Below are 22,049 nucleotides of genomic sequence, written 5' to 3'. Positions count from 1 at the left end.
TCTTTTTGTTGCAAAGTAGAACAGTGGAAATGGGGTTAAAATTATATATATATAAAAAACGCTGTTAATAAATAATCACCTTTTACTGATAAATTGTTAGCATCTAACTAAAATCATTAAGGCAGGAACCAAACAGACCTCTGAGAATACTGGCTTAGTATCACTGGTTCTTGTCATGCCTTGGGTTTTTTCAGTGCCTCACTGGTTTTTCGGTCCTTGTGGCCTCAAGGAGTGTGTGATAAACCAAAGCACCTGCACTCTGATGACCCCTTGATTGGAGGACAAGCTGACCTCCAAGCCTTAAGAGCTGGAGCGTAGGAATACTGCTGGAGAGCTGACATTGAGGGCAGCTTTGATCGCCAGTGGAAATGTAATGCTTTAAAACAAACCCATCAAATAACATCCTCGAGTCAAGGACACGCAAAAGGCCATTTTAAATAAATTATGCTTTTGAGTGCAACAGTTACAAAAACATACAGTCAGTACCTTACAAGGACAAATATTTAGCATCTCTGTGCGCCACATTTACATCAAACTAATACAGATTTTTCTTAAAAGGACCATCACAGTCAGGTAGAGTCTATAAAGACAGCATTAAAATAGAAACTGCATTACATTAGCACACAAGAAAACCAACCTTTGAAGCAAATTGCTTTTACAGGGTACAAATATTTTTTAAATGACAGCTATTTACAGCCTTATCTTTTATATTACATAAAACACTTCTTCTCAGCAGGCTGTTCTCCAACATTGTCTCTTCTCTCCTGCTTCCCTGGTCATTACAAGAATGTCAAAACACGCAAGAGCACAATTCGTTGCTTGGAATTAGCAGATGAAGTTCTGATTAGACTGCAAGGAAAACCAGCTGTGTGACACTGAAAAGTCTGTTGAAGACTAAAATGTTCATTGCTGCATTTATCAATAATTTTAAAACACCAAAGTACTTTTTCCAAATAACATGGAAAACAGAAAAAAACAACCAGGATAATTGTAATAGGTTACACTTTATAATGAGGCTTTTTAACATAAACTGGAGGATACTAGAAACTGTCATCTGATAACCTCATATTTGGCACCAGAACACCTTTGAGCTCAGAGGAAATATAAATGTCTGATTGACTTTCCAGTGAGGCTTAGATATTATAAAGTGTTACCTTTTAATGGTTTAAACTTATTTCTGAAAATAGTTACTCTTCTTCAGCCATAGACTTTTCAATCTCTTTTAGCTTTTTTACAAACTCCTGGGCTTCTCTGTCCCCTGTTCGAGCCTCCAGCATCTTCAGGATTGGTTTATCTGTGGTGGGAATGAAAAAAATGACACTTGTGGATAATGTGATGGAAGATATTCTGAAACAATTAAAAATATACAGTATTGCAGTATATATATTGCAATGCAGTACAATAGCAGACTCTAATATTGACACTTGACATCTTAATTCACTTTGGACTCTTCATTGACTTGGAAGAATTACCATTGACAAGTGAAGTCAAACACTACTCCTCTTCAGTTAGCAGCTTCCTTGCTTCTGCAGAGCTTGTTGTCAGACTCGAATCAGAGCTGTCAGAGCAGTCTCTAAGACCGCCGAATGCTGAACCACCACTGCCAGCATTCATGTCAAGCCCCCTACGCTACAAGGCTTGCCCCCTTACCACAGGGGTCCTGGAGCTGTCTCATCTTACATCATGAGACCTGTCGCAGTGGATGGAAGCACGGAAGCTCCCTTTGGCCTGGGGGATGTAGGTCACCTGTTTACAGTGCCAGGGAGCAGGCAGTTAGCCTAAAAAAGGATTAATTCTTACCACTGGGTTTGGGCCGAGCCAGCTGAAGAATCAGGGGTGGTATGTTCTTGCCTCCTCCTGATTTGTCTGGTCCACAGAAGTCACTGAGGGGAGCAATGGCTTCCCCAGCAAAGTCATTGGTGGACAGCCAGTCGTGGTCCATGACGGTGAAGGTAACGCAGGCACACCTCTTCTTGTACTGCTCTGGAGCAACATGACTAGGGAGACACAGATACGCATCAGCCCCAGACAGAAGCAGGGTCCAGCAGCCTCGAGCGCTGATTTGCACAAAGCAGCCCAACCCTGGAATCAATGCCTCAGCTTCAGAGCAACATCTCCAGAATTTAGCACTCGAGGGGTTCTGGCTACTAAAATACTGACTCATCTGCCTAGCACCTTCAAACCAAGCTAAAATCAGCTTAGTGATACAAGAACAAGTATAATTTTAATCACATGAAGGAATACAAACTGATAATTAGTTCCCATCATTGGTGTACAATAGCCAGGCTTACTTTAACAGGTTACCTTTGCAATGCCATTCTTCTTAATATTAAAATAAGAAACCATTCTACATTCCCGTTTCTGGAGGGCATGAAATAAAATCATAGTATATGTTTATTCCTCAGTACCTTCTTTACGAAATATAGACCTAGAGATCTGTTTAAAGAGTTACATATGGAAAAAAACGGGCCAGGAACAGATTGGTCTCCTTACAAGTGGAACAGCTCATCAAAGACAGGGTGAAGGGTCTTTGCTTTGACTTGAGTGCGTTGACTTTTTGTTGTGGGGAACAAATGATGGGGACACAGTTCCACGATGACAAAGGGGTCGCTTAGACCTGGGGAGCAAGCAAAAAGAAAGGCTGTTAAAACTGAGGTTCAGGAAAGGCTGTGCTTGTGGTGCTTGTTCTCACACAACAGGCTGTTTTAGTTTCAGCTGGGACATAGAAGTTGTTTCACTCATTTAACACCATAATATGCGTGCCCAGTCTCAGTCAGTCAGTATGCACCTGTTTTTAAGATACTGCGCTTAGCATAATGCAGAAGGTTTTCTTTATTGAAATACAGCGTTACCCATATTATAAGGTGACCCCTTATAGTGTGGACTCAGCTGTAACTCAGTTCAGGAAGTGATGCCTGATTTTCCCCAACAAACCTCAGGGTTCCAGATAGACAGGACGAGGCATGACCAACAGCAAAATCCTAAATCGTCTCTGTTGAAATGAAACCGTGCAGCGGACAGCATTAAAAAAAGTGAAATTCTGGCAGATGTTTCAAAAGGCCCGCACAGCAGAAAGCTGCACTGTGTAGGTGGCTAAAAGACAAAGGAAAATAAGGCTTTCTCTAAAGAGAGCTGCTCTCAGGAAGAGAAGTGCTGAACTGAAGACAGTGCATTAAGACAGTTTTGTTTGCTTGGCTTCTGTAGGAATGTCAGCAGGGAGTCCTAGTCTATACCTCAAGCACAGGCCGAGCAATCTAACAAGCACTTAGGAGATCACCCCAGACAGGGCGAGTGTGATGCTTTCAGGAGAGCCCACTGGGTGGGTTTCGATATGTGGGGGAGTAAAATCTGCAGCTCGTGAATTTGCAAAATAGGATTAAAGTTCCTTTTTTTCCTTGTTATAAATAGGTCTTTAATCCATTTTGCTTCCAAGACATGAGTATTCCCATTGGTAGCTCCAGGTTCTTTTGGTGATATTATTTATGCTATGAAACATTTTCCACATGTGTGTTCTTGCCACGTGCAAAACACAATGACCTTTCACTGTAAAGGGTTTGTGCCAAAACACATGATATGTTTGCAATTTGAAATGAGGTTTTTGCACCTTTTGAATAATAACATGGCAGGGAGGAATAAAAATGCTTTGAATTATAATTTTCTCCCCACTTCTTTTGAAGGCTATATAAAAGACGTGTATCCGGCGCGGTGACTGACTAAATTAAGGGATTTGCAGCTGCTTTAAAAACACCAACAGATACTTTTGTTTGTTAATGGAGTTAATGCATCTCAGGGTATAATATACATATATTGAATTATATTTATATATTATACATTAAGTTTTAAAATAGAACATATACACAGTGGTGTGAAAAAGTAAGTACATGAAAAGGATTGTCTTTTTTTACATTTTTGGATAAAAGCATATTTGATCGTCATTTCAACAATACTGATAGATAAAGGTGATCTAATTTTAAAAAATGACATTGAAAAATCCCATTTTGCACTCATTTGTACTATTTAAATCAACAGAAATGCAATTTCCTTGTGTAGAAAAAGTTAGTACCCCCCTACCTTTATCATTGCATCAAATGCCAAAAATTAGAATCGGGTGCACCAAAACAGGTGCAAATGATTAGAACATCATTAGAGAGTAACTTGGAGGGCATTGCCTTCTATAAACATCAGAAACCTGTGGTCTGGTTTGGTCTTAGCAATTGAGGTGTGTGGGTGGCTACATCATGCCAAGATCAAAAGAGCTCTCCGAGGCCCTCAGAAGAAAGATTGTTGATGCCTATGAGTCTGGGAGGGGTTTTAAAGCCATTTCCAAGCAATTTGTAGTCCATCACTCCATCGTCCGAAAAATCATCTACAAATGGAGAAAATTTCAAACCAGTAGCAACCTATCCAGACCAGGTCTTACAGCAAATTCAGCCCTAGAGCTGACCAAAAGATGCTGCAGGAAGTCTCCAAGAACCCCAGGATAACATCAAGGGATTTACAGGCAAGTCTTGCCTCACTCAATGTCAAAGTGCATGAGGCAACCATCCGAAAGAGACTGCACAACTTTGCCCTACATGCGAGGTCATGAAGGAAGAAGTCTCTGTCCTCAAAAAAGAATATAGATGCACGACTGAACTTTGCCACACAACACCTACTGTAGGTGAAGATCAGGACTTTTGGAACAATGTACTCTGGATGGATGAGACAAAGGTAGAGCTGTTTGGCCACAATCGAAGACTGTTTGTCTGGTGAAAACCAAAAACTGCCTTTGAACAAAAGAAACTCATACCAACTGTAAAGCATGGTGATGAAAGCATTATGGTTTGGGGCTGCTTTTCAGCCTCAGGGCCTGGCCAGCATGCCTTCATAGAGTCAACCAGGAATTCCACATTGTACCTTGTACTTGAGGAGAATGTGAGGCCATCTGTCAAAAAACTGAAGCTGAACCGTAAGTGGACCTTCCAACAAGACAATGACCCAAAACACTCAAGCAAATCTACAAAAGAATGGCTCAAAAAGAAGAAATGAAGGGTTATGGACCGGCCAGTCAAAGCCCAGATCTTAACCCCATAGAAATGCTGTGGGGGGATTTAAAGTGAAACATCACACAGCTGAAGGAGTTCTGTAAGGAGGAGTGGGCAAAAATGTCTCCAAGTCGACTGATAAACAATTACAAGAAATGCCTACAAGAAGTGATTTCTGCTAAAGGGGGCAACACCAGCTGCTGAAGCTAGGGTGTGTACTTATGTTTTCGACAGCAGACAATTGCATTTTTGTTATTTTGTTAAATTAGATCACCTTTATCTATTAATATTGTTGAAATGAAGATCAAATATCCATACGTGCAAATACAGTATGTTGAAAAACGCACACCTTTTCATGGGGTGTACTTACAGTACTTTTTTACAGCACTGTGTGTTCACCTGGTAGAAAAGCCATCATCACATAGATAACATACAGTAGGTAAGATAAAAATTGTCCAGTTTAATGCCAATACTGAAGCTGCTGAATGCAGTCAGGCCCTGGTTGCCTTTTTCCTCTGTAAAGAATGGTGCAATAGTGGCATTTTGTCTTTCACCTGCTTACCATTGGCATCCAAGGCAATTAGGTCTGCAGCATGCAGGATTTCAACTGTCAGCCTCTGTTCAGAGGCCTCGTAGTAGCACTTAACACTGATCCGGCCAAATTTACTGTGCTTAAGCATTCTCTGGAAAACAGAAAAAAAACACAGTTTCCCAGCCTTATAAACAGCCTTATAAACATAAAGATAGTTAAAAAACTACTTCTGGGATGGGTGCTATCATATCTTATCATATCTAATATCTATGCAGTTTTTCATGAGAAGAGTTTAAGAGTTGAAAAGATCTAAGTATCATACATCAAAGGTGTATCTAAGATCATCATTAAATCAGAATTTGAAAATCCTTTTATGTACGAAACTAAATCAGTGCATCAGGCAGAAAAAAATGTATTTTTGAAAATGTATGTGTTCACTTTTTTCCATTAATTTAAAGGGAAAATAAATCCACCTTGTACAAGGCCATACATCTGAAGCACCACATAATATTTTATATATCGTTTCATTTATTTATCTGAAAGATTCATATATTTCATATTATTAACAGTATAATTATTGTAATAATGAATATTCATATTAATAACTATTTTTTGTGTGATCAAATCCTTTACACCTACCAAAGGTGGAGTCTGTTGCAGTTGAAAAAAACAGCAAACTTAAAATAATAAAGCAGTTGTTGAAAAATATAATTGTATTATTATCCCAATACAATGTGGTGCTTAAGAGGAGAGGGAAGTTTCAAAAAGCTGTCGCACTACTTGCCAAACCTCTTGATCATGGAAATATCTCTGCTGGCTTCTTCCTACTGTTTTCACAAACTATAAGTCATGACAGAAAGGGTGTGATTTTGTACAACCCCACCTCCACTGTGAAGTAATGGTACCTGATGTGCAATTTTCTCCAAGAAGTACTGTTCAATCAGCTCGCTGGATGAACACTTGTTCAGCCTGAGTTCCTCCTCCAGGGCCTGCAGAGACATCCAAGTGTCCTTTATTGTGTATTTTTGAAAGAGTGTTGTTATAAATGAAGCACAGAAGAAGGTGAAACCAGTAAAGGCACTGGGATCCCTCACTCCTACCTTCACTCTTTGAAAACTCCTAGAATACAATGTCTGCTCTGCTCAAACACAAAATGTCTAAATTAATGGGACAGCCATGCTTTCTCTACATTCATACAACCATCTGTTCTCTATGTTATTTCTGAGCATGTAGATGGGGAGTCCCTGCACATTAGATGCAAATAAATCTCTACCCAAAATGTTACAGTTTGGATTACATTTAGCAAAACTAGATAAGGTTGCACTATGTAGATGATTCATGCACTTACAGTGCAGTCCGTAAATATTCTGACAGTGACAATTTTTGTTGTTTTGGCTCTGTACTCCAGCACTTTGGATTTGAAATGAAACAATGAGTATGATGCTAAAGTGCAGAATGTCAGCTTTGATTCGAGGGTATTTACGTCTATATTGGGTGAACCATATAGGAATATGACTCTCAGTGGTCATTAAAGATCCCCGGGCATTTCTCGATAAGAGTAGGGAGTTATCTCGGTATTGGGGCCAAATTCACCCCCTCGGCCTTTACTGTGGCCTCCAATTTGTCCCCATGTATGATTGGCTTGCACGGGCCCTGCGATGAACTGGCGTCCTGTCCAGGGTGTACCCTGCCCTGCGCTCGCTGCTTGCCAGGTAGGCTCCGGCTTCCCGTTACACCATATGATATAAAGTGGTTTGGCAAATGACATGACATATAGGAATCAGCCCTTTTTATACATAGTCCTCCCATTTTATGGGACCTAAAGTAATTGGACAATTCGCTGCTCAGCTGTTTCTTGGCCAGCTGTGTGTTGTTGCATCATTAGTTCATGCACAAGAGAGCTAACAAAAGGTCTAGAGATGATTCTAGATGTGGCATTTGCATCTGGAGTCTGTTGCTGATGTCTCTCAACATAGGAACCAAAGAAGTGTTAATGTCATTAAAGCATGCCAGCATGAGGCTGAAAAATCAGAATAAATCAATCAGAGACATAGCTAAAACATTAGGTGTGTCCAAATCAACTGTTTGGTACATTTTTAAGAAGCAAGAACACACTGGTGAGCTTAGCAATAGCAAACGACCTGGTAGACCACGGAAGACCACTGTAGTGGTTGTCCGAAGAATACCTTTTGACTTGAACAGATCAAGAACACTCTCCAGGACATAGGCATACAAGTAGACGTGTCAAAGACTACCACAAAGAGACGAATACACCAGCATAACCTCAGAGGGTTCACCACAAAATGCAAACCACTGGTAAGCCTCAAGAACAGAAAAGCCAGGTTACAGTTTGCTAAAAAGTACATAAAAAAGCCTGTAGAGTTCTGGGACAAAGCCTTATGGACAGATGAGACAAAGATTTACCTGTATCAGAGTGATGGAAAGAGGAAAGTATGGAGAGAAAATGGAATTGCTCATGATCCAAAGTATATCACCTCATTTGTGAAACATGGTGAAGGTAGTGTCATGGCCTGGGCATGTATGGCTGCCAGTGGAACTGGCTCACTTGTCTATATTGATGACGTGACTGCAGACAGCAGCAGCAGGATGAATTCTGAAGTGTACAGAAGCATCTTATCTGCTCAGATTCAACCAAATGCCTCAAAACTCACTGGACGGCGCTTCATCTTGCAACAGGACAATGACCCCAAACAGGGCCGAAAAGTGGAAAGTTCTTGACTGGCCAAGTCAATCAACCGACCTGAATCCCACTGAGCATGCATTTCACTTACTGAAGAGAAGACTGAAAGCAAAAAGCCCCTGAAACAAGCAGGAACTGAAAATGGCTGAATTACAGGCCTGGCAGAGCATCACCAGGTGATGTCTATGAGTCCCAGACTTCAGGCAGTTATCGATTGCAAAGAAACTGCAACCAAGTACTAAACATGACAATTTTATTTACGACTATGTTAATGTGTCCAATTACTTTTGGCTCCCTGAAATGGGGGAACTATGTATAAAAAGGGCTGTGATTCCTGTATGTTTCACCCAATGTAGACGCAAATGCCCTTGAATTAAAGCTGACATTCTGCAATTTAACCTCATAGTCATTGTTTTATTTCAAATCCGATGTGCTGGAGCACAGAGCCAAAACAACAAAAAATGTGTCACTGTCCAAATACTTACGGACTGCACCATATGTTATGTTTTTTTGTTGTGAAGCAGAGTCATGGCTTGTCCTGCAGAACCAAAATGTATGTATATAAAAAACTGAATTCAAACAAGAGCAGGGCGTACAAAACTTAACTAATTCGGTGCAGGTGCTGTTTGTGTACATTGGCTGATGTACACCAAGTGTTAGGTAGGCTCTTGAACTCCAAATAACCATTCCTGAATTATCCATAACTGGTGTTTAATTTTGAAAACAAGTTGTTTCCTGAATAAAAGCCATATTCCTGAGCAAGGCTTTTTAGCAATTACATTTTTTTGTGCGGAAAAATAAGGATATCCAGTGTAGTGCACATTATAACTCATTAAGTTGTTTCCTCTTAGCCCCTCACAGCAGTTTTCCAGGTTTTGTAAATGCTTACTTTGTATTGCTCATTCCTGAGATTGTCCAGTGCCAAGCCCTCACCCTCAGCGTGGAAAAACTCAACCAGAACCTGGGAGAAGCACAATGCGGTGTTTCATTGACAGGTGAAGGACACTGTACATTATTACACGTATTACTGTGCATTATTAAAGCTCAGTAGAGCTTGGCTTAATCGTAGAGAAACCAAAGGAACAATAGGTTTATTCCATGCTGAAAAGAGAAGAAAGAAAACACAAAATTTGGGCGGTGGAGCCTTCTTCAGGTGTGAGAGGCTCCACAGCCAAAAGGTCGCATTTTCTTTCTTCTCTTTTCAGCATGGAATAAACCTATTACTTGTTCCTTTGCAGCCTAAGCATGCTGACGCAGCTACCCACCTGAACAAACTTAATCTTACAGATTTGCTTAAGCTTGCCATTTAGACAACTTAGTATTTGGTCTTCACAATCCACTTCAGAAGAAATCCAGTGTTGGTTTGATAGATACTCAGGTTACATTTCTCACAGGCACTCAATCTTGGAAGGTCAGGCCTGTGCACATACATTAACTCAGCAGGTAACCAGCCCAGCAGGATTATCTAAAACATTTTCCTTGTCATGCATTATGGTCAATAAGGATGCTACAATGCCCTATAGCCACTTCCCCTAACACATCGAGTCCTAACAGCTAATGCCCACTGCGCTTATCCACTTAGAGGCTGCAAGCTGTGATTTTGTTGGACGTTTTTTTTTGTCTTTTGCATATTGGTATTAACACATCAACATTACAGACTGTGCCCCACTAACTGCTCCAGCAAATTACTGTCAGGGCCGTGATGAAGGTTTGATTTGGTCAGTTCCGCAGTTCAGACCGCAGAGAGCTGAAGTGCGGCAACCAATTGTGATCGACGCCATTGGGAAAAGACAGGCTTGAAATGTCCAGTGGCGAAGAGAAACAATTTGCCTGTCTCTCAGCTGACACAAACCATTCATGGAAAGGACAATAAAGGAAAGTCCCAAGGGGAGTGCCATTCCAGCACTTAGCCAGCTTCTTGTTCACAACAGTATCTCGGCAGGCCTCTTCTTACTCGTTTAACACAATGACAGCTGTGGACGGGAAGGCGTGTGTTAGTCAAGATCAGCTCGGCAGCTTGTATGATGGGAGAGCTGAAACTGGGCTCTCAGGGCAGGTAAGTGTGCAGCAGCTGCCAGCGCGCGACCTACTTCGACCGTGTAGTGGAACCTCCCGTAGAACTCCACGGACACGCCTCGGTTTTCAGCCACTGTGTCAAAGATCAGCCTGAGCAGCAGCTGCCACAGGCCCTGCAGCACCCTGCCAGACAGGAAGGTGAACAGGGTTGACAGGAAAACAACACCAGGGAGCGAACCACCCCACTGCACACGAGGGGACCAGCGGCCCTGCTGACTCCCACTGCCTGCCTGAGACTGAACCACGTTTTCACTGGTATTAGTACGGCCATTTACACATGGCTTTAAAATGTAGACTACTCAAATACAGAAGTAAATGTGATGGAATATGAAAAGAAGAAAATTAGAAGGAAATCAATGTTGAAAAAAACAAAATAGGAGGGTACAGTACACGTCACAGATTACAGTTTGTAATTCTGCCATTGTAGCATTTGTGGAAAGAAATAACATAAACCTAAAACCTTTCAATACCTAGAGTGCTTATACAGGTATCTGGACTTTCAAACAGTTTGATCATGAAAGTCGTGCACCACAATATAATACAATTTGAATGCACTGTAGACAGCTGCAGAGTTATCACATTGCAGCCTGATCGCTTCAGACCTCGGACACAAAGGAAGGCTGTGTCTGGCCAGTACTGGGACCGGAGACTTCTCAGGAAAAATAGGTTGGTGTGGTTGGTGCACTCCTCCCCCCTCGAACAACTTTCCTAACCAATGCCCTAGAACAGTGTAGGAAGTGCTGTCCTTCATGAGCCATTGGCCCAAGGCCCTGAGTTCTTGGTCATTAAAGATCTCGGGGTACTCTAGAAGGACTAGGGGTGTTAATCCAAGTATTCTGGAAAAAATGCACTGGCAATATCTGATATGTTTCCTTCTTAATTCAACCAATGAAGCAATTTCTTGCTTTTCCACCTGGTCTGTTGGTGTGGTTGAGTGAATACCACTCCAGGATGCAACTGGAGAAGCACTAGCAAATGTGTTATTTGTAACAAAGGATTTGTTATTTAAAGGCACCAGTGACCATCACAATGTCCAACAGACAATGAAATTGGGATTCAATATGCCAATTGAATAGACAGGTCTCCATGTTATCATTGTAAATGATATTGTTGCATAAGTTCTCAACTGACATAATTCTTAAGCTGATTGAAATGAAGGGGATAAATTATTTACCTGGACAGGTTTTCTTTCACTAAGGACTCGCTCAAGATAACCAAAGTGTCATCCAGGTATTTCATCAGAGGGGACACAGCCTAGAAGAAACAAGTCGTGTGTACCTTCAGGATCATCACACACATAATGAGGAATAAGGCTGAGGTTAATCTTCACATTAGACTGCATCTGCATCTGACAATACAGCTAAGTGCTGTATTGTGTTTCTGTCAAAATAAAACACATGACTGAAATGCTGTCTTGTGGTTTTTGAACCTCTACTTGTCAAACACTGTTCTCCTGTGTCTTCAGTGTTCTTTTTCCCCTGTTATGGTCAAACACAAAATGGAGGACCTGGGAGGCAGGAAATGGGAGTGAACACTCACGTCATCATTGTGGATAGAATCCGGGGACAGACTGATGTGCTGGATGTATTTCTTCATATCTAAAACCATCTGTAGCCAACGACAGAAACAGGGAGAGTATCCTATCAGTCATTAACATGATAATGCCTTTGATTTATAAAAATAAATGGCACAATTTATTCACTCTTAAGCAGTGATTTTTAAGTCACATGATTGGTGACTCCCATCAATATTTTTAATTACTATCCATGGATTATCAGAAAGTCACCTGTCCTGGAATGGGACTGCAGCAAAATGGAACCTATTCCAGAATTACAGGGCACAAGTTGGGACTACACTCTAGTAGGGAAGACAATCCTTTTGGGACACATGCACACGGGGTCGATTTTGGAGAGAGACAGCCTAAACTGCATGTCTTTGGAAGGTGGAAGGATACCGGGGCACCTGGTGAAAACCCATACCACCACAGGAAGAACATGTTTTAACATGTGGAGCATGAACTTCTTGGAGACAATGCAGAAGGTGTCCTTCAAGGAAAGAAATCTTTCAATCAATATGCTACTCCAACAAATGAATGTAAACTGTTTTATGTTAAGAAAGAGCCCTGAGAGTGTTTAGAACCATCACAGCCTGCAGCTGAACAGCAGCAGGTTCCTTTGTGAGGAAGGCTGACCCCCCCCCCCCCCCCCAACCCTGTCCGCTCCTCCACCCACCTTGTCTGTGAGGAGTGCGATCATGCGCTTGGCTTCGCGCTGCAGGTCAATGTCGATGTTGAAAAGCTGAGCGTTCAGGGCTTTCTGCACCTGCTCCTTGCCCTCCGCCCCACACGACTCCTCCATGGCCACCTCTAGGGATTTCCAGTCCAGGTCCTTGGGTAGGTTGCTTAAGAACTTGCGCACGTGCTCAATGTTGTTCAGCGCAATGCAGAGCTGAAGGCGACAATTGTAGGGCGTTAGTCAGATGCTCCTAAGAGACAGTGCTGAACAGTGTGGCGATTGCTGACACATTCCCCTCCATGGAAAGGCAAATGAAGTCAAAGCACTGACTATTCTGACCCAGTACTACATAACCATTCATGGATATGTTTCCAACTAACATTTACAAAAGTACTGATTATACTGCCTTGGTTTCTGAAGTATTACACAGTAGTTTGTTCAGTGACTCCTTTCTATATTGATGTTAGCATATATACATTTGGTAATGAGCTAGAGAACTCACCAATTGCTTTCAAACACCTGGCTTATCAGAAAAACAAAATTTGTTATTTTGTCTGTCTTTGCCTGGCATGTATCTTAGTATCATTCATGCCTCTCAGTGCTGTACACCTCTGTGAACATGGAGGCCCTGCAGTTACCTGGTTCGTTAAGTTCTTGTTGTCCTGGAGCATCTGGCTCCTCTCGATTTTGCGCTTGATCAGATCTGAATAGCAGATCGCGGCACTGCAAACATCCTGCAGCCAAAGAATGGATCCAGTTTTTCTTTGCAAAGAACAAAAAATGACCTCCACCATTCCCAGTCCTGGCTAATTTGTACATGAGAAATTACATTTCTCTGTGGATCATGACATTTTCTGACTTTTTTTTTTATTCTGGAGTGCGCATCTTCTAGTCTTTGTTCTGTCTGAGGTCTTACTTTGATAACTGAACCAACTGAACCCTTTCCAGGTATTAAACCAACTTAAGATGTTTTAAAGTGGCCTACCAAAGCTTCTTAATGATGCCTCTTTATGGTTAGCACTCTCCTAAAATGCTGTCTTTTATGGAATTGATTATCGATAGAAAGCTGATACACTAAGTAGACTAAACAGTAGTACCCTGTGGATCTCTGACTCTGACTGGTAGGATCCCCATGTGTGAACCTCATGGAACTCCGACTAATGGGGAGCCCATGGATAGACCTGGGCTCCCCATGGATAGACTCTTGGGTACCCAAAAACTCATTGATTCATAATGGGAACTCCGTGGATATCCTAATGGCAATGTAGGTAATGAGGAATAAAATGTGTTCAGCACATTAAAATAAAAGAATGAGAGAGACTTGAGGTCTGGTGGTTTCTCCAGGACCTACAGGGTCTGTATTTCCCATAAATATTTATAGCAACAGCTGGGAGAGAATAGCTCTTGACAGAACCTTGAGATTCAAAGGTGTCAGGGCAAGAAAGTAAAGTGAGAGACAGACCACACAGTACATGCACTGATATCTCCTGAGGCAATGCCTGCTCTCTCTGCCAGAGAGTGTGTGGATCCTGTTCAGTTTATGAATGTGTTGGATTCATGGAAGACAATCATCCTCAACTACAAGAGTTTAAATTTTCCTCAGTCATCACAAAAGTCCATAATGATGTTATAGTCGGTTTACCATATATTAGCATAGTATAATTTAGCCATTCTTTAGGAATTACCTGTTTAGGATTTTCAGTAATACTTGCCCGGGTGCAAGGCTGGAATGTAAACATGTCAATGTGTGAAAGATGACATGTCCACAATACTGACATGAATTTTTATTCACGAAGAAACCCAAGCATACTCACGTCCGTCAATCGGGTGACGAAAATAAAGGCTCCTGCAGAGTCCGGCCAGGCCAGCTGTACCCAGAATTCCCTCACTTGATTGAAACAGGACGTGACGTCCACTGCAGAGGTGCTGTGCTTCGATAACGTATGAACAGGAACCAGCTGCTCCAAACACAACACACAGATTACACACTCACAGTGAAAGACTCCCCGCTCCTCCTGGGCTCACTTCCAAAGCCTCATCGACAGTTTTCTACAATTAAAAGTCTTTTTCCCTACTGGGAGAAAGTTTGCTTTTAAAATAGGAAATGGCAATCTAAATGATGAAGGGGGTAGCTTAAACTAAGGGCTGCTCAGACTTCAGAGTTGTTTTATGTTCAAGTTTTCTCTGATTATAAATGGTTTCACTGAAGCGGTATGTTCACTCTGATTAAGACCACAATGGGAGATTCAGAACCTGACATGATCATCAACTCAGATCTTGCCCACGTGGCCCCACCTGGTCCACCTCCACTGCTTTGCGGATTCTATCACATGACTTCTCATGGACTATCTGCAGCCATTTGTGAATGGACGTCTTAAACCATTCGTGAAATCCAGACAGAGCCAGAGCTTTGGTGTCCCTGAAACACCAACAAGAAAAAAAAACACTCAGGTCTTCATTGTCAAAGAACAAATATAACCCAATCTTCCCTAGCTAAGGTCTTCAAGGTTAAATCTCAAGCATACAGTACATTACTGATACTGTGCACATATCCTAACATTTAGAATCCATGCCGTTAAGGAATGGACACTGGTTTGATGACCAGATTGAGATGAAAACAGAATCGACACTGAGAATTGACTTCAAAGAGCTGAGTTCTGGAAGAGTGGGACAAAAGCAACTCGTACAACCATTTCTTATACAGTGTTTTGAAGGGAAATAGCAAACATCAATGATTGAAAAAAAGAGTTATGGAGTGAATCTGTTCAACACTTACTTGAGGGGGAGGAACTCGCAGTACTGTTTGAGGGTCTTCAGGGAGATGTACAGCTCAAACAGTGTCTCGCCCATGGGCTGGGTCAGTCTGGTGCCCTCCTGCTCTAGAGTACCACACACCTTCTCCATAGCAGTGCTCACATCGTCAGCAACCTGAAGGGCAGACAGTGTATCCCAGCAGGGTCACCTTGCACACTCTTCATAGTAAGCTCTTGATAAATACACTGAAGGCCAGAACCTCCAGTCAAATGAACAGACTCTCAGTAGCAGGCAACGCATAGTTGGCTTAAGGAACATGAGTATTTCCAAACGCTAGAACATACAGTTCAGTCCCACACAGCATCATCCTCATCCCAGCTGGAACTGAATGCACTCCCAGTAGAAGAAGGGATATAAATATAAATACACGCTGCTACCGACTCAAGCAGTTCTTGCCCAATATATTATGTAACGAGGCCTTCTAATATTGTGGTGAGTGAGAACAGCACTTGCAAGTATTTTCATCTTGAATACTGCTGTCTAGTGACGCTTGGTTTCATATTGCCTTTCACAAAGTAAATGAGTTTAGTGATCTTTAAAGGGCGAGACAGTGCACTAAAACACAGTTGTTTTCAACCCTGGTCCCGGGAAATTCTTGTAGCTTTTTTGTTTACAGTTTTAAGTGAAAACTCGTGTACTAAATTAATACATTCATTTGCATCATTAATATCCTCTATCAGTTTTGATTCCTGTTATTGAAACAAGATTTTACAATGTCATACCTAGTGCACTTTTACACGGTTATGTCTTTGTTCTTACTTTAGACATTTCCTTACCAGTTTTTCCAGCTGTCGATAGGAGATACTGAAGAAATCCACCTTCACAGCACTGCAAGGAGGGGAAAGAGAGAGATTGCCAATGTAATAACATCCCAACTAGTTCCCATGTGTTATTTCTAATGTCCTCTTGAGTGATGATGCTGAACACCTCCTGCGATGCACAGCACTGAAGGTTTCTCACTCTTTTTGACTTGCCCTGTGTGCAGGACGCACTGAGTGGCTGCAGGCGGGAGACAGATACCTGCTGAAGAGCTTGTTGTAGACGTTCTGGCTCTTCTGCACGTCGCCCGTGACTGCATCCACCACCAACACCAGGCGCCTCAACTGCTCTTCAAGTGTCTGGTAAAAATGCATAATGCCATATTTTAAATTGCTAAAAATGTACCATTTAAATTAGCACAGACATTGGATTGAGGAACAGGGGGGCTTTTACTTGTCTGTTTTTAATTGTTGCAGTGTAACAGTCAGCAGCCAGATTATCTCTCAGCTATCTCAAAGCCCCAGACTGAAGCGCAGGCTGAGCACTCCTGTCCCAAGATCATTGCTTCAGTTCTGGGCTATGTCACATGCAAATTGCGACCAGAATTGTCCAGGTAGTGTTGCACAACTACATGCATGATACTAGGGTTGGATGGGATTCCATGATGGTAATACAGACACCGCTGGGGCTTGTGGGATATATGTGAGCCCGCTGCACCATGGGTGAGCATTGCATCTGTTCTCCCTCTGATGCCAAACCTGCTGTAAGTGCTATAGGGCTCACAGTGCAGCAGCAATCTGATTGGCTATTGTAGGATCCAGCACAATGTCCTCATTCATCCTTCACTAGCACTAGGGTGGGGAGTTTGCTCGACCTGGATGTTGCCAATACTAATTTGTAGAAAATGTAAAAGAAATCTGCAGCAAGACAGAATTGTTTAATGAGCGGACGAAGGCATGAATCAGTACGTACACCCTCCTCTGGTTTGATTGTGGAAATGATCCCCTCGTACCATTCCAATGTGCTCTTCTGCAGAAACGAGAGCCCAGAGGTTTGTTTAGGGTTAGGAATCAGTATTTTGCAACATAAATACAATTTCCATCTCTGTACAAATAACTGGAATAATCTGGCAGTAGTAAGCTCGAAACAATACATACTTGACAATGTAAGGTTAAATCATAAGCTAACACAAAAACCATATGACGCTACAAAGAGTAGTTCCCGACAGAAGTAACTGTAGCAATAATGTGAACCCTACGATATTTTTAAAAATGACCCCTTTAGCAAGCTTTAGTCTTGGCAAATCAAATCTGACAATGTTGTACCTTTATGACGGTAGCTATTTCCACATAGAGTTCATTATGGAATGGACACATCTTCTTGAAAGCCTCCATGCTATGAATCTGTCCCAGACACCTGCAACAGAACAGCAGACAAAACACTCCTCTCAACACCTCATCACTTACAATCCTCGCCGACCCTTCCCACCCTGCCCAACCTCAATGTACGTCTCTCCCCTCTACTAGGCCACACAGGTCTATTAATACAAGGTCTACTAGGTTCAGTAACAGCACCTATCCGGAGGCTGTGAAATGTATAAACTCTGCACTTTAACTTTGACTTTTTTGCACGGCTCATTGTTACTCTACCAGGCCCCAATGTTATTTATTTACTGCTGGTGTGTGTTTAGGATGGTTTATCAATGTGTTGGGTGGATGCATCTGTAATTGGCTTTATGTTGTATATCTCTATTGTATGCTTTTACTTGTGTGAGCTCACCAAACCAAATTCCACACAACTACTTGTTATGGTAATAAAGTATCAAACTTGAACTTGATGCACTGTTGAACACGTAAAAAGATTTGTTTCAGATCTCGCAAAAGACAACAAGAACCACATTATCTCATCGTCTGCAAAGAAGCAGCTTAGTGTCGTTTTCTTGCTCGTCTAGCGAGCAGGTTTCGGAGGGGTCATCTCACACTGGTGTCTACTGTGTTGAGTGCTGCTTAGCAACACTCTTCTTTTACCCTGAAACATGGGTTTTCAGATATGAGGTTACAGAGGAACAAGTGAATGGCTCTGCACCAGATACTCAAAAGTAGACTGGAGCAGGGAGATTTTGGTACTCTTTAATGTGGTTCTGGGATGACTCAGGAGAGTGTGAATGCCAGCTGTGAGCCTAAAAGTTTGACCAAACGGCCTTTTGGTGGCTCAAAAGGCATCCTGATCTGCAGTGCAGTGGGGTTGCTGGTGGAGAAGTGATTAATCAATGCAATCAATTACCTAAATTAATTAATTAATCAATCCTAACTTCAGCCTTGGCACAAACTGATCTCGGTTCAGTCTGGGTTTCATCTTTGGACACTTTTTTATTCCATTTTTTACAGGTTTAATATAGTAGGGACCCTTTGTATGTTGGGGAGGGCATGAGTCTGTAATGGTCTTGGGGGGTGTGTAACTGCAGCGCAGACCTAAACCTGCCATGCAGATGAAGGCGATACACTGGCTTCTTTTAAGACACAGCTGGATGAGGTTCTCTGACTGGGCTGACTGGCTGATGGGCTGCTTTGCATTTGTGACCTTTCTAATGTTCTTCTCTTTCCAAGGGCATCAGGAAGCGATGGACTAGATCTATAAGTTTTGCAGGACTGAGAGCTCCAGCTTTAGAGATCAGCACTGAAGAAGCACATCTCTGCATGGCAGTGACACACACCTGGATGGAGGGTCATATTTACCTGAGCAAAAACTCGCAGCGTGTGATGGCAGTGGGACTGGAGGTGGGGAACACTTGCCGCAGGTTCTTCAGCAGAGAGAGGCAGTACTCTGTGAAGAGGCTGAAACTGTCTGCCAGGCTCTGCTCCTGTTCCCAACGAAACATAGCAGCCAGATGTGAAACATCCTGTAGGGACAGCTCAGACAGCAATTCTGCCAACTGCAGATAGCAGAACATGTAACCTAATTGCTACTCCAAGTCTTGAGTAGAACAGATCACAACCAAGCCTGGATCCTGGATCTTTTAGTGCAACATTGTTTTTAGAACAACACTGCTAAAAGAATCTAATCTCCACAGTAAAACTCAATAGAACTGAAAAAATGTATAGCTCTCAGAAAATGAAGTGCCGTATACTGTAATATGTCCCTGGCTGCTCAGCCAACAGGCTGCTAGACTGTATAGAAGAAATAAACTTTATATATTCATCAATTTCCCTAAGGGATTAATAAAGTATTATCTATCTATCTATTCACTTGGGTCCTTCAGACCCCAGAAGACACAGCAGACACTTTTCACAACTGTAGATAAGTGCTTTAGGGAAGATTTATCATTCACAGCTCATATAGAAAAAAATACCCTACTGTGACTCATTTTTTTAGTGAATAATCCAGTTGAATAGGACTACGACCTGTCGAGAAGACTTTGCCTAGGAGGATTGATTTTTTTTTATTTTATTAAAGCCTTAGCATGGAACAAGGTACCCAGTCATGCTGTTGAAACTGATACTCTGGCTTCTTTCTAGACACAGCTGAATGAGGTCTTCAGATCAATTAACTACTAACCACCAAACAGGTCAGATGAGTTGAAAGGCTTTTTCTCATTTGTAGTCCCTTATTAAATTCTTATGTTCTTTTTATAACCTTTCTGTGTTCTTAAGCAATAAATGAAAGGGACATGAAACAAAAGCAATTGGTATAATTAAGATGCACAGCTGCTTTTAGCTGTTGTGATCTGGATTTATGCTACATTATTTATCAGTTATTACTATGTGTCCATGAACACACAGGAACATCACAGCACTGATTTCCTCCAGAGTATTTTTTTTTCCTAACTAAGCTCTTGACTATGCTGATTAAAATGCTTAACTGATCTAATATTTTGATAAGACCCCTGTTTGTGTGTTATCAGCAGATGTACTTAGGATTTGATCAAGTATGAGAACATTGCTCATCTAGGTATCTGAAATGCAAGCATTGAGCTCATAGAAAGCATAAATAATTAATTGTCTAAATCCTGTTTGTGTCTGCAGACTGTAATCTCTGACCTATTACTTCGTGCCTGGACAGATAAGGGTGAACAACAAGCTAACAAGTTAAGGACAGACTGAACAGGGTTCTGTGCATTACATTTTTTGACAATCAGAGCAGAAAGCAATTTCAAAAATTCGAATGATCCCATTTCCCTTTAATTAGCCTCAGCAGTGAAAGTGCCTGAACTGAGAACCTCTGCTCTACAGCACATCTTTAATCTGAGCCAAGGAAATCAAATGCGAATATCCAGTGAAATATCCAAAGACCCTGCATAACTTCACCAAGGAGGTGAGGGACAACTGAGCGTACCAGCTCCGTCTGCAGAGAAGCAGCATCCCAGGCCTCCTCGACCTGCCTCAGGAGCTCCAGCAGGAAGGAGTAGTCCATGGTGTGGGCCTGGTGATGTTTGCTATAGCACTGCCACCATCTGCAGGAGAGGAGGCAACACGAAACTTCCTCAACACAGGGACCGGCAGAGCTCTGCATCGGTGTGCATGTGGCTCACACACACAGAAAACCTGCAGTACAGGGTTACAGGTGCCAGCGTCACCAATAAGCAGTAGAAATGTTAGCAACTCCCTCTTCCAGAACAGTGGCACAATGAATCTATTGGCATGGGAGGTCCCATGTGTGTCTGGCTCTCACAGTATTTCTTTAACCATGAAATCACCAATTCATCTTCATTTCACACTCAATCTGTCAGCTCCCCGCTCCACCTGTACCAGCAGGGAGTGAGGGGAGAACTGTGTGATCTCTTCCGACAGCACTGACAGGGTGTGATTGCCACACTGAACTGGAACTGAGCGTCTCTCAATGAGGAAGATCACTGCCCACATGTCACTGTTGCCAGCAGAGGAAGATTCCCTGGAGGAGGAGTCAGGAGTGGTCAGGGAAGGATGTGACCCAGGGTCAAACCAGCAATCCCACCAAAATAAACTGTCCGGTGTTGATTCAAATGGCTCCAGTCCTAGCTTTCCTCGTTCTCCACTCCCTCTGAATCTTTGAAGTCATCACAACAGCGAACAATTGTTTTACCTCCAAAACAAGATTCAATGCTTTTCTGAGGCAAAAAAATCTGAAAGATCAGGTGCCGTTTTAAGCCTTGAATAAGAGAAACAGAGCATTGGCCACAAATCAGAAATTAAAATAAACCCAGAACAGGCTGACCTAGTGCAAACATATATCTCTCATGAAAAGACAACAAAGTGTTATTTCAGCTGTGAGATCTAGAGATATCATGTGAAGGAGAACTGCGGGGGATGGTGATAGTAATTTACTGGATACCTGTACTTGCTGAAAAGTACATGGTGCTCCATATTAATCTGAAAAGTGTCCTACAGGGCAGGCAATGTCCGTCCTGATCAGATTAATATTAGATTTCTGACAGGGAATTCAGGAAAAATAATATCACATTACACTCCTCAATCTTCAAACATTATATTATAATAATAAATATAATATAATTATAATAGTCAGTTGGGATAATAAAGGGGCATATTTACATATCTCTCTTTCTAAGGGTCCATAGTGCTGTTGCAACAAAGTGTATCTTCATGACACCACAAAGATTTGAATGAATAAGCCTATTCAATGGCTTTAAATGTAAATGTGAGAGGAACAGAAAGTTCATATTATATTCCTGTTTCAGTTATGCACATATAAATGGATTTGGTTTTAGAAATCAAGAGTCAGACAAAACAAAGGTATGACAAGCTTTAAAACACTAGGAATGATACTTAGAAAACATTTCTCACCATGCTAAATCTGCAGTAGCTCCGTCCTAAAAATAGTTTCTGTAAATGTGTCCTATGAATGCTAAACAGTCTCTGTCATCAACCTCTAAAAGTTTCTTTCGGAGTTTGCGATATTAGTAACAATTGTCTTAG

The 22,049-nt window shown here is 41.8% G+C and overlaps 1 protein-coding gene across 3 annotated transcripts in view; it reads right to left on the bottom strand.

Moving 5' to 3' along the window:
- Positions 1–431: 431 nt before the first annotated feature.
- The window catches only part of baiap3 (BAI1 associated protein 3), a 79,423-nt gene continuing 57,805 nt past the window's right edge, over positions 432–22,049 (bottom strand). For all 3 annotated transcript variants that reach the window (XM_088936496.1, XM_088936495.1, XM_088936497.1), the window contains 20 exons: positions 20,473–20,590; positions 18,876–19,000; positions 17,466–17,556; positions 17,113–17,169; positions 16,402–16,499; positions 16,158–16,209; positions 15,344–15,495; positions 14,863–14,986; positions 14,382–14,525; positions 13,206–13,301; positions 12,565–12,780; positions 11,873–11,941; positions 11,508–11,587; positions 10,348–10,456; positions 9,147–9,218; positions 6,462–6,545; positions 5,587–5,707; positions 2,494–2,617; positions 1,801–1,997; positions 432–1,294 (listed from right to left, as the gene is read on the bottom strand). In XM_088936496.1, the coding sequence (XP_088792622.1) occupies positions 1,188–1,294; positions 1,801–1,997; positions 2,494–2,617; positions 5,587–5,707; positions 6,462–6,545; positions 9,147–9,218; positions 10,348–10,456; positions 11,508–11,587; positions 11,873–11,941; positions 12,565–12,780; positions 13,206–13,301; positions 14,382–14,525; positions 14,863–14,986; positions 15,344–15,495; positions 16,158–16,209; positions 16,402–16,499; positions 17,113–17,169; positions 17,466–17,556; positions 18,876–19,000; positions 20,473–20,590 (2,236 nt within the window). In that variant the 3' untranslated portion in view covers positions 432–1,187. The remainder of the gene's footprint in view (positions 1,295–1,800; positions 1,998–2,493; positions 2,618–5,586; positions 5,708–6,461; positions 6,546–9,146; positions 9,219–10,347; positions 10,457–11,507; positions 11,588–11,872; positions 11,942–12,564; positions 12,781–13,205; positions 13,302–14,381; positions 14,526–14,862; positions 14,987–15,343; positions 15,496–16,157; positions 16,210–16,401; positions 16,500–17,112; positions 17,170–17,465; positions 17,557–18,875; positions 19,001–20,472; positions 20,591–22,049) is intronic.

This window comes from Atractosteus spatula, chromosome 18 (genome assembly GCF_055471065.1).
Source record: "Atractosteus spatula isolate fAtrSpa1 chromosome 18, fAtrSpa1.hap1, whole genome shotgun sequence".
Taxonomy (NCBI): domain Eukaryota; kingdom Metazoa; phylum Chordata; class Actinopteri; order Semionotiformes; family Lepisosteidae; genus Atractosteus; species Atractosteus spatula.
This window is presented reverse-complemented; position numbering and strand designations above follow the sequence as displayed.